This window comes from Notothenia rossii (genome assembly GCF_949606895.1).
Source record: "Notothenia rossii genome assembly, chromosome: 8".
Classification (NCBI taxonomy): Eukaryota; Metazoa; Chordata; class Actinopteri; order Perciformes; family Nototheniidae; genus Notothenia; species Notothenia rossii.
In genome coordinates, this window is record NC_136906.1 from 58,786,060 (window position 1) to 58,798,932 (window position 12,873).

Here is a 12,873-nt window from a genome sequence, read left to right on the forward strand (position 1 = left end):
ATTTGTCGTTAGGGAAAAGCAGGACATACAGAAGGGGGTGGGGGGGTTGGGGGGGTATAGACGATTTCCCGGGCTGAAAATGGAGAACATCACAAGGCCTCATGCAGCCGGTGTTGACATATAGCAGAAGTTATTATTTCCCCGTCTCTCAGAGAGTTCTCATTTTCTCCTTCCCTCTGTTGGTCTTCCTCTCCCTTTCCATCCATCCCGCAAATGTGTAGGAGGGATAAAGGTCGTCCTTTTGTCATCAAAACTCCAGATTAGTTTTGCCTCGGTGCATCTGACTCTGTGCTTTATCACTGTGGCCAGAGGAGCCACAAGGTTCAGCTCACCCCTCTGCAAAGTAATAACTCCTACCAGCTACTATTGCATTCTTCGCCCGCTATATCCTACACTACTATTACTACTCCATTCTGGGGTAGGGGGGGATTATTTTCATGGCACCGGCTTTATTGGGCTGTATATGGAAGACTGACAGGAAAGCGAGGAGCGGGAGGATGAGACACGCAACGTATGTCACGAGTCGCGATCAAACTGACAAAGTTGTAATAGTCGTTTGAGTCCGCCGAGGCCCAGAGCCGAACATAAACGCATCGCTGACAGCATGTCACGGGCATATCTGGGTTTTATTTGAATATTTCTGCATTGATGTGGTTTTTGGGGGTGATGACTTGGGGATTTCTCTGGAAAACCAGTTTGACTAACATTATAGCAGGCACCAGACAGTTAAATTTAAGTATTGACATTTTTTTTTCTGGCTCCGGCAAACACAAAGCGACCGCAAGTCAGACAGAAAAAGCCGCCGACGGGGAATAAAGATCTTCTGAGGATTACGTAAATGTGGCATGTGATTCAGACACGCATCTGCGAGAGCATGAATGCAATGTAAGATGATTACGCTGTTAATTAGAGCACATGAATTAGCCTACAACATATCCGCCCTCAGAGGGGTTTGCTAACCTTCTCTCCTCTGTGTAAACACCAGTGGCCCCCGCTTTCACTGGTAAAGCCTTTGGAGGGTTTCCAGCTGACCAGAGGTCAACAGGGTTACCTGGAAGTCGATGATATTCTGTAACATTAGCTCATTTTCTGGGTTAAGTCTCATTCAATTTACTAATCTTTAAAACCAAAAAACAATCCAATAAAGCATCCCAGTTCATTTACATTTCAATGATTGAAAAAAAAAAGACAAATCTCATCAGTTGTTGGAACATGTTTAATTGTGCTATGTAAGCTATCGTATCTGCTATTTTATCCTACTTTTTTTTATGCAGATGACAACAGAGCCTATTGATCAATCATTTTTTGCTTTTAGTCGATATCATAAGCAAAGGCTCGATTAGCTGAAGACAAGCAGCACACTTAAGATGAAGACCTTTAGGTTTGTCATATCTTGATAGGCAAACGCCTGGCAATACAAAAATATAAGTGACTACAATTCTGAAGAAATAAACGGACAGTCATTTCTGTCTCCCATTCCTGTTTCTTACTGGTTCATTTAGCGATAATGTTTTTCTATAATTGTAAAAAAAACAGAGCTCATTCTTGACCTTGGAAATGGTAGTTTCTTATAACGTTCAAAATGTTAGGTTCATTTCTAGCATTTTCTAGACATTTTTATGACTAATTTATTGAATTCCTTGTTAAGAGATTAATACCACTCTTATGTCTACGATAAAGATTAAGCTAGTAGACAGTTAGCTCTGCTTAGCATAGACATTTGAAACGGGGAAACAGCGAGCCTTGCTGTCTTATCCCAGCACCAATATGCTCATTAATTCTTTATATAGTATTTTGCTTACTTAAGTTGAACTTGAAAAAAGGTAAAAAATGGAGAGTTGTGCTTGTAGGGGCGTTGTAGCAGACTTTCTTGGACAGGTGCAGTCACTCCCTGCTTGTGAGGTTGCTAGGCAACCAGTGGAGACTATAGTAAGCCAACTGGCTGCTTATGGTGGCTTGATACACACACACACGCACACGCACACGAACACACACACAGAAACAGAGTGTAAGGTTAGGAAAAAAAGTCACCGTCACCATCATCCCTGATGACGTGGTAGGTACCACAAAAGAAGAAGTTACAAATGCATAGGGAAGTGCACCGTGGTATCGATCATCTCATTTTACTCTGAAAGAAAGCGACCAGCGTATTTCCCAAAACGTTGAAATTGTCCTTTAACATCTAAGCCAACATTATGTGCTATGGATAGATCATAATTGGTTAAGAGCATTTGATTATGGTAGAAAGGTCTGAACAAAAATTAATAAGTCGACTTTGAGTCCGAATTGTTTTGTGGAAGTCAAACAAATTGTATTTAAAAAAAGGCCTAACACAGGTTCCCAGAGCCCAAGCATACCTCCTTAAATTGATTGATTGACAGTATAATAATACAACAATATAAAACAGCGCAAATTGAGATGTTGAAGCATATTTGTTGTAGGTTATCATTTTCCGCTGTCAGTTATAATAATGTCTCTGAGTAGAGGATATTTTTACTTGCGGAGTCTGAGGAAGTTTAAGTGTTCAACACAGTTGCCACGGTAATTTCCAGCCATTGTTAGCTGTCAGAGAAACCTATATTCAAGGAAGGCATAATAACAGAAACAATCTGACATTAGTGTACCACCTACCTCCATGCCAGGGTTTTCCGAGTTAGAGAAATTGCTCTCTAGTAAAGGTCAGGAGTGTTATAATGTTTAACTTGCTTTATGATTCAGTGACTCCAGGAGGTATGTCAATAACTGACAGTTAAATTAAATCAATTACAATGCAATAAAATGTCAGCAATATTCATTGTCAGTTTTCAATTTGAACTGATGGGATTATAATTATCCTTCTGTAATGATAACTAGTTACTTTTAATCTCCTTTCAAGTTAAAATAACAGCTGCATTTAAAAATAATTAAATACATAACAGGGAGCTTTAAAAATCCTTGGTTTGAGAAAATTAAATAAATAATTAATAATAAGAATTTAATTAATTAAAAATGTTAACTGAATTTCATGATTAAATATTCAAACTTTTTTTTATAAATAATCTCAAAACATTGTAAAAATTGTACAGATGTTCTCCTTTTCTTTTTCTTTCACTTTTATAAATACCATTCCTCCACTTTCTCTTATTTACTGAGAGCAGTGAGTTTGTCCTGTGAGGATTTGAAATCTAATACTTGAATGAAGTTAGTCAATCCATACCTAATTAAAATGTCCATTTTCACTGTCTACTTGTCCCATTTTAGAGCGCCAAATGAAAAAAAATATCCTTTTGTTTTTTTCCTTTCACTCATCTCATCGCTCACCTCCTGTATTATATGTATCTTGCCTGATTTGGTCATCTAAAGCAGTGGTTCTCAAATGGGGGTACGCGGACCCCTAGGGGTACGTTTGAGTACTGCAGGGGGTACGTGAGATGTATTTTATGTCCGGTTATACTTCACTTGTGTTCATGTCCACATCTATCAGATCTAGATAGTTCTAGTTAATGACATGACTGCCTGCTTATCAAAGGACACCAAAACAATAAGCGTTGCTTGGCCACGGCGTGTGGCCGCAAAGTATAGCGCAGCATTATGCATGTGTTTCTATGAGGGGTCAAAATCCCATGCTCATAAAATGCTTACATTTATTTCTCTTCATATACCAATTTTAGGAAAAGTAACGAAGTTTGAGCAGTGTGGGTTTTATATGAACAGAGTTACACATATTTCAAAAGGATAAGTGTAATAACTGCAGTTAACCTCCCTGTCAGAATGACAAAGGTCCTCAGTGAAGCACAAGCCCATGTTTCTCACTACATTGTAAGTACAACTTATTAAAAAGATCAGTTCAATGCAACTAATGTCGTCTTAGTGTTATTGCATGATGTTAAAATTGGTTTGCCATGAATTTAGTGATGGATTGTAAACATTTGAAATGTAAGTGTTTCTCAGTTACAATGTTGTTGTTTTAATAAACCAGACACTGATGGTGCAGCGCTGTACTGTACCTCTTTATAGGCATTTGTTCCTTAACAAATTGTTTTTGCGCCGATCAGGGGGTACTTGGCTGAATTTTATTTTCAAAGGGGGTACGTTATTGAAAAAAGTTTGAGAACCATTGATCTAAAGCATTGATTTGATTGGCTGAGATGATTTTCTACGAATCCATTGGTCTCTGGGAAAGTAAAGGTAAAAAACATTGGCTATAGGTCAGGGTCTAGATAAGATCTGGATTTAGATCCAAGTACGCCTCATCTCAGTTTGTTAAAGAATAGCGTTTCAAACCGAGAAAGCAATTGACTCTAATTGAGTGTTGTCTTTTTAAGCCTGTGTTATCAGGGTGCAGAGAGCAAACAGAGCCGGCATGGTGCCCGGGTCACAGAGGGAGCGAGAGCAACACCGTGCAGATTCCAGCTGCTTTAAATCGCATTGGTATGCACAGGCACTACGATGGGAGAATGTACTTATAGAGAGTGTACTTACAGTCCGATGCAAACACATACTGAAACACCGGGGAAAACACACTCAGCCAAATGTGGACATGCCAAACAGAGAGGAAAACAAATCAAAACAAAGCATGCAAACACAAAAGAGATTCAGGGAATGAAGAAGACAGAGAGAATAGCACAGTCCCATCTGTCAAACAAATGTGAGGATGCTTCACACACACACACACACACACACACACACACACACACACACACACACACACACACACACACACACACACACACACACACACACACACACACACACACACACACACTCAAACACACGCAGCAGGCATCATTTAGTCTGAACTTGAGCGATATCTGCCTTTGTCCTTTAGCAGTTGGCCCTGAGGGGCCGCTGTAGAAGTTGCATGAAAGTTTGTTTAGGGCTGAGCAAGTGTGTTAAGCTTTATGAGTGCCCATGGGAGACATGCTGGCACACACACACACACACACACACACACATACACAATCTACTCGCACACACTCCGGCAGGAGGCTTGGGCGGCAGTTCGCGCTGGCCCCAACCAACAGTGAGGAGTTTGTTGTCATAGCAACAGTAAAATGAGATGACTTTACTGTCAGCCGTAATGTTTCATGGCCCCCTTGCCGCTATGGCAACATAACAAGGAAGAGGAGATGGAGAGAAAGAGAGCATCTCTGCATTCCAGCGGACTCCTACCAGGAACAATGTCACTGCGATGCCCTTACTTCCTGCCTGAGAGAAACACACACACATACGGCGCGACAAGCCTGTCAAACACACGCATGAATACGCTCATACAAAGACACACACACCTTGAAAAGCCTGTCAAACACCCTCGCCCATCCCTTTGATTGTGCACTCACTATTTTCAGCTATCGTCGCCAGGGCAATTTGAATTCATTACGCTCAATGTCAATATTGGTGCAACAACGGCATACCTCAGACAGGTACAGCTTGTTGAATGAGCGCGCCTGCTGTCAGAAAGTGTGAGGAGTAGAAAGGGAGGAAGTGGATGGGGGGGGATCAAAGACACGCTGCCGAGCGTTTCCCATCGCGGCGGAGAGAGTCGGATGGAGCAGCAGCACAGCAGCTATACATCACATTTCTATATTTAGCCCAGTCCTTCTCCAGCCTATCAGGCGCTGTTAGGCAGAGTTATCGGCTGTGGTAGGGAAAAAGTGAAAAGACGGGGGTGGATAGGTAGACACAGAGAAGAGAGACATAACCAGAGTTGTTTTGCTCTGTTGCCATGGTGACACTTTGAACGGAGATGCTGCGAACTGACAGTTGTCACGGCACAGCGGGTTGCCAGGGGTGACATCTGTCAGTCAATCGCGTAGAGTGAGGGGACAGATCGGCCGATGATCACCTTGGATTAGAGGAAGATCGCACAACACGGCCCAGCGAGGACATATCTGGATTTAATCTTTGTGTGTGAGTGTATGTGTGTGTCTATGTATGTGTGTCTATGTATGTGTGTGTTCATGCTTTTAGACTTGAAACCTTTTTCTACCCTTGTCAGGACCTTTTTATCCAAATTTGTGTGCATGCAAATGTAGGTTTTTCTTTCTGCGTGTCGGCGTGGTACATCCTACCGGGGGTGTGTATTTGTGTCCAGATTCTGAAACGTGTGCACACAGGGCGAGGGTCCTTCTTCCCACAGCTGTCCGTGCTGCTAGAGGACAATCAAAGTTCTTGCTGTGAGCCTTCTGAGCGTGGTGTGTGTTACTCGGACCCCGTCCCCATCAATAACCGCTCTTCCTCTGCTAACGAGAACACAATTGCTCTTATGTTGGGAGAATATTGATGATTAGGAATTTAAAAGTTGTTCTTTCCTTTTTTTCTGGCAGATCTCTTAATTGTGAGGATGTGGTCATGGACAGGTTAAAGTTTATTCAGCACGCCTACCTTGGATATTTTCCTGTTATAGAGATGTCAAAGCGCTATTAGACCTTTACCAGGGTTCACATGTTATGACAGCAACCTTCGTGTAATGTCAATACTTTCCTGGTACGCTTGTAATTAGAGGGTAGTCGTACAAGGCAAGATTTCCTCAACCAATGAAGCACTAAATGTGCCGCTCCAGCCGGAACTGGGTATAGAGCCCTAGAGAAAAACGATGATGTATATTTTTCCCCTCAGATCTGCCTAATTGGGAATGTGGTCAACATCTTGTTGCGTGTCTCCACCATTTGGCCTTTAAGAAAAAGTCTTTATGTGAGAAAGCTAAATGAATTTCACAAGCTGACCTCGTTTCTTTTTTCCTCTTTTTCTCTTTCCCTCTCTCCTACCCTTTTTCCTCTCTCCAGGAGTGAGCCCTGGGCTGGATGGGACCCACCATGCCCCCCAGTAAGAAGGCCCAAAGCCCCAGTAGTGGCGCCAGTGCCTCGCAGGGTATGAGCCCACCGTACCAACAAGGGGACGCCGCCACGGCAGCATCCGAGGCCGAGGCAGCCGACCTCTCGCTGTCCCTGTCCGCCTCCTTCTCCAAGGCCGAGGACGAGGAGCTCACCAGCCTCTCCTGGCTCCACGAGAGCACCGACCTCCTCAACAGCTTCAGCCACTCGGGGCTTCGTAGCGTCTCCCCCCTGCAGGACCCCGACGGTCAGCACTCGCGCTCGCCGTCCTCCTCGTCTCCTTCCCTGGAAGACGCTTTGCTCGGTGACGCACATTCGGCGTACGACTTGGCGGCTGGAGCCAACAGAAAACCGCCGTACTCCTTCAGCTGCCTGATCTTCATGGCCATCGAGGACGCGCCAAACAAGCGGCTGCCGGTGAAGGATATCTACGGTTGGATCCTGGAGCACTTCCCTTACTTTGCAAGCGCCCCCACAGGCTGGAAGAACTCAGTGCGCCACAATCTGTCGCTCAACAAGTGCTTCAAGAAGGTGGACAAAGACCGGAGCCAGGTAAACACATCTGCAGTTGTGTGGAGAAATGTTGGATAATTTTCACTCAAATGTAGGCTTTCACATGATACGCAACTTGTTCTTTGGTCACTGCAAGGTTGGGCGCAGAGCCTTGTTGTGAAAACAGTTGGTAAATGTTTGTTTCTATTGTTATGTACATAGTTTGTGATGCTTTTAAACATCTGTCAAAAGGTCAGAGGACATTGAGGTCAAGGTTGAAATGATAAGGGTTGGCATTAGTGTTGGGTCACGGCAATGGCAGCGCAGAGCCGTGTTATGCTGATCTTGTGAAGTCGCCTTTAGGTATGGGTATTAACCATAGACTGTATATATTAATGGACGTAGTGTCCGTGACGTCACCCATAAGATTCTGCAGAGTTGCAGAGAAGCCCTTAGGAGGCGGAGTCGGCCACTAACGGCTTGACAGCGACGTCAGAGTCTAATCCCGCCTGCTCCAAATAAGGGCAAAGAGGCGGAGCCGAGGCGAGACCTGCTGCCTCCGAACTGGAAATAAACAGAGCTAGCTCAGGCTAAGAAGCTAAGCTAACAAGAAATACATGCATACCAAGTTACTGCTAACAGTGTAGTTCCCCTATATAAATGTTACATTCATAATCAAATGAGACAATCTGCAAGAAAATTAGCTATATTTTGTTATTCTTAATGCTTGTCATTCAAACGTTAAGAAAAGACGGACTCCACCGCCCGGACCTAACGGAGCCGCAGTGGGCTAGCTCCGGGAAGCCGGCTGGAGCCAGCCGGCTGCGGCTCCGTTAGCTCCGGCGGCCACCACTGGGATAATTGGGTCCCCTATTAACATTTGCTCCCGTTTAGCATTATGGGCGTCATAGCCATAGACTATAAAAGTCTTACCCAAGGCTGAATCATAAACTAAAATGTATATGTATGTATAAAGGGTTATGTCCTTAGCTGACTAATAAGTAACAAGCTAAGCTACCAAGCACACAAACACCTGTGAACGGGACATGTATAATATTATCATTTTAGACTTCATGGAAGTTCTGTTGGTACATTCAAGCGCACAGCACAACATTTTAATTGTCTGGTATTTGTAACAATATTCCCTAAAAGGCACAATCACCACGAACACGGCTAAAGCTAAAGGGTCAAGTACAGTAACTACAACTAACTAACGTTGTAGCCTCTATGGTTGTAGCCTAGCAGAGTGGACAAGTTGCTGTTAGCTGACAGTGAGGCATGTACATGTCCATCAAAGTGACCACGCCCTAATTTATGCAAAAGCTTTAAGGCTTAATATTAATTAAACAGATGAGTTGAGAAAAAATGCACACCCCCAATCCATATTCATGAAGGGGGGATCTAACTATACAGAGAATATGTTTTTTTGAACCACGATGTAAACATGTTTATTTCTGCTCTAAAGTTGGGCATTTTAACATGGGGGTCTACGGAAATGCTCACTTCTGCAGACTGCTCCTACTGGCCACTAGATGAACTGCAGTTTGAGGCACTTCCGCATTGGGGTCCCGGCTCTTCCCCAGAGTTTGCCGCTTGGTATTAACTTGTACTTTTTGGTTACCAAACAAAATACTTGAGGTCCTAAAATGTATTCATCAACAGCGGTAATTAAAGTTTAAAAGTCTCAAAATGCTACAACTGCTGTCACAAACTGGATGAATGTGAAGTATTTTGTTAAAGGACGATGAAAGCGTAATTAAGGAGCACATTGGAGTGACTTTGATGGTTATTGGACTCAGGATTCATTCATTTGGTTTCCGCTGTATGAAGAAATTAAAGGACGGCGCGGAAGTGGAAACAATTCACAAAGAGATTAAACTGTTTAAAACACATGCTCAAATTAAGCCGGATTTTGCCGATGTGTTTATGTGGATTCGAAAGTCGTAAATAATCTACAAAATGGAGGAGACCGATCTGATCGGAGCAACTGTGTCAAATAATCCAACTGAAACCGGCATGGACAATGACTATGTTTCAAAAATGCGCTTATCCAGAAAAGCCTGGTTTGGACACGTTACGGGCAGAAGAAACATTTCTATTAAAGAAAGAATTATACATTTCTGTCTTTTTATGCCTTTAGCTACTAACTTGAATTGTTATTCAATGTGTATCTTTTTTTGTTTGCGCAGCAAAAGAAATCAAGAAACAACCATTGGAAAATGTTTCTCTCAACACTTATGTAACCTGTTTCTGTGTTAGTGTGAAGGTAACAAAACAAGGGTTGATCCCGAAACAGCCACGATGACATAATAACCGTCTTAAAAACATAGAAATAAAACCTGTGACCTAAATGCGTCCCCTTAAGGTAAAGGGCAGAATTAATGCTCCTCATTTTTACATCTTATCTGCTGGAGTCGATGTTAATTTTGTAATTCAGTCACACTTGAATTCCAAAATGTTCTCTGCCAAATGTGCATCATAATTTCTGAGCGCTCGGCCAAAGATTGTCAAAGCAGTTCTGTATTGTGTAAACATTTCAAAAGATAGCGAGTACAGGACTGAGCAGCAGCAGCTAAGCTAACGCTAACTGAGCAGCAAATGTAGAACACTTCTCACTATACAAGGCCACTTTTGATGTGAAAGTATTTAATTATTACCCACTTCCAAGTATCCGGGTAATTAAGTTATTATCTCAAACACTATATGAGCTATTTGATCTGTCTTCTAAATGGACTCTTTGAAGATGACTTCCAACTAAAATATGAAATTAAATACCGATAGCATATTTGTCAGTGGCACAATTAGGCCATCTTGGAACAAAGGATGTAATCAACAACATGATTCTTAAATCTTAGGTTTTAAAGGTCCCCTATTATACTGTTTTTCATCAATATATTATAGGTCTCAGATATATACAAAACATGTCTCTGAAGTGTTTGGCTCCAAACACCAAACAGATCATTGCAGCATCCCATAAACCCCTCTGTTTCAGACCTGTTTCAAAGTGCTGATTCTCTGTCTGTTCCTTTAGATGAAAATAAGGAGCCCCTCCCCACGCCCCTCTGAGAGATATTTGGTTACAAAGAACACAATGGTGCTCAGGAGGAGATTCAGGTGATAAGGTCGGGGGGTGGGGGTGGGGGGGTGGGGTTGGTGATTGGCTAATGGTTACACAAGACAAAACATCGTTATGACATCATAAGTGGCCAAAATCTGAAACATTCAGAATCTCTTTACACAGAGGGGACATCTTTTTATGTATAAAATACATGAAAAAGTGGATTTTGCATAATAGGTGACCTTTTTTAAAGGGTTGCTTTTTAGGGTTTCCCCTTTCCCTTACTGTTTCATATACAGTGGGACAAAAAAGTATTTAGTCAGCCACCAATTGTGCAAGTTCATCCTAGGTATACCTCAACTATGAGAGACAAAATGAGAAAAAAAAATCCAGAAAATCACATTGTCTAATTTTTAAATAATTTATTTGCAAATTATGGTGTAGAATAAGTATTTGGTCAATAAAAAAAGTTATTCTCAATACTTTGTTATATACCCTTTGTTGGCAATGACAGAGGTCAAACGTTTTCTGTAAGTCTTCACAAGGTTTTCACACACTGTTGCTGGTATTTTGGCCCATTCCTCCATGCAGATCTCCTCTAGAGCAGTGATGTTTTGGCGCTGTCGCTGGGCAACACAGGCTTTCAACTCCCTCCAAAGATTTTCTATGGGGTTGAGATCTGGAGACTGGCTAGGCCACTCCAGGACCTTGAAATGCTTCTTATGAAGCCACTCCTTCGTTGCCCGGGCGGTGTGTTTGGGATCATTGTCATGCTGAAAGACCCAGCCACGTTTCATCTTCAATGCCCTTGCTGATGGAAGGAGGTTGTCACTCAAAATCTCACAATACATGGCCCCATTCATTCTTTCCTTTACACGGATCAGTCACCCTGGCCCCTTTGCAGAAAAACAGCCCCAAAGCATGATGTTTCCACCCCCATGTTTCACAGTAGGTATGAGGCTTGTTTGAGACGCGTTGCGGCTCGCCTCGGAAGTAGACGAGAATAGCCGATCGAAGCCGGGAGAGGTCTCGAGGTCTCAAAAAGCTCGCCTGAAGTCGGACAGCTCCGAGTCGGCTTCTTCTTCTTCTTCTTCTTCTTCTTCTTCTTCTTCTTCTTCTGCTGCTGCTTCGCCTTCTTCTTCTTCTCTCAGTTTTTGGGCGGATTGCAAACAACTTTAAGGTGCATACCGCCACCTTCGGAGTCGGCTTGACTCGGTTTGCATTTATAAAGAATGCACACATGTGTTTAATTGTTAATGTCAGATATGTACTAAGTAAATACATTTGTTCCTGCTCAAGATTAGATTCAACTCTATTGTTATTGCACAGATTACAGGTACTGAGACAACGAAATGCAGTTTAGCTTCTAACCAGGAGTGCAACAAGCGGTAAAGTGAAAAGTAATGTACACAATCTACAGAATAAAATATAGAATGAAGTGAATGATGAATAAACAGTGAGGGGTATGAATATACACAGCAGCCTGTGAGCAGTATGAACAGTGTGTTTGAATATGCTAAGATATATAAAGTATAAAAACGGTAAGCAGTGCAAGTATAGTATAGCATATATAGATATTAATTTCATGATAAACATTGTGGAACAATGATGAAAAATGTGAATGGAAGTGGCGACGTAAAACTGACACCAAACAACAACTTTTGCCGAGCCAATTGGAGAGTTTCATCAGCAGCACGGGGTAAAAACCAACAATGAGCGCTCAGCTCAAGATACCAGCGAGTCGTTTCCCATCAAGCATTTCGCCTCCGCAGCCCGTGGAGAGGAACTGCGCCGCCTCGCCGCGCCTCGCTCTCAAGGCTGCGGGCGTCTTTGTCCCGCGAGATTTCAACGTCTCATGTGAACGAGCCTCCAGAGCAAGTCGGACAAAATGACTAACCATCATGCAACGCACGAGCAAGACGTTGATCGAAATTGCGCAGGTCTGCGCAGGTCTCGCTTGTCTCAAACAAGCCTTTGATGTTCTTTCTCCTCTAAACACGTCTAGTTGAGTTTTTAACAAAAAGTTCCGTTTTTGTTTCATCTGACCATATGACATTCTCCCAATCCTCTTCTGGATCATCTAAATGCTCTGTAGCAAACTTCAGACGGGCCTGGACATGTACTGGCTTAAGCAGGGGGACACGTCTAGCACAGCAGGATTTGAGTCCATGGCGGCGTAGTGTGTTACTGATGGAAGCCTTTGTTACTTTGGTCCCAGCTCTCTGCAGGTCATTGACTAGGTCCCCCCGTGTGGTTCTGGGATTTTTGCTCACCGTTCTTGTGATCATTTTGACACCACGGGTGAGATCTTGCGTGGAGCCCCAGATCGAGGGAGATTATCAGTGGTCTTGTATGTCTTCCATTTTCTAATAATTAATCCCACAGTTGATTTCTTCACACCAAGCTGCTTACCTATTGCAGATTCAGTCTTCCCAGCCTGGTGCAGGTCTACAATTTTGTTTCTGCCTTTGACAGCTCTTTGGTCTTGGCCATAGTGGAGTTTGGAGTGTG

The 12,873-nt window shown here is 42.8% G+C and overlaps 1 protein-coding gene across 3 annotated transcripts in view; it reads left to right on the top strand.

Moving 5' to 3' along the window:
- The window catches only part of LOC307014682 (forkhead box protein N3-like), a 73,474-nt gene that overhangs the window by 23,521 nt on the left and 37,080 nt on the right, over positions 1–12,873 (top strand). For all 3 annotated transcript variants that reach the window (XM_079642753.1, XM_079642755.1, XM_079642754.1), the window contains exon 2: positions 6,765–7,364. In XM_079642753.1, the coding sequence (XP_079498879.1) occupies positions 6,783–7,364 (582 nt within the window). In that variant the 5' untranslated portion in view covers positions 6,765–6,782. The remainder of the gene's footprint in view (positions 1–6,764; positions 7,365–12,873) is intronic.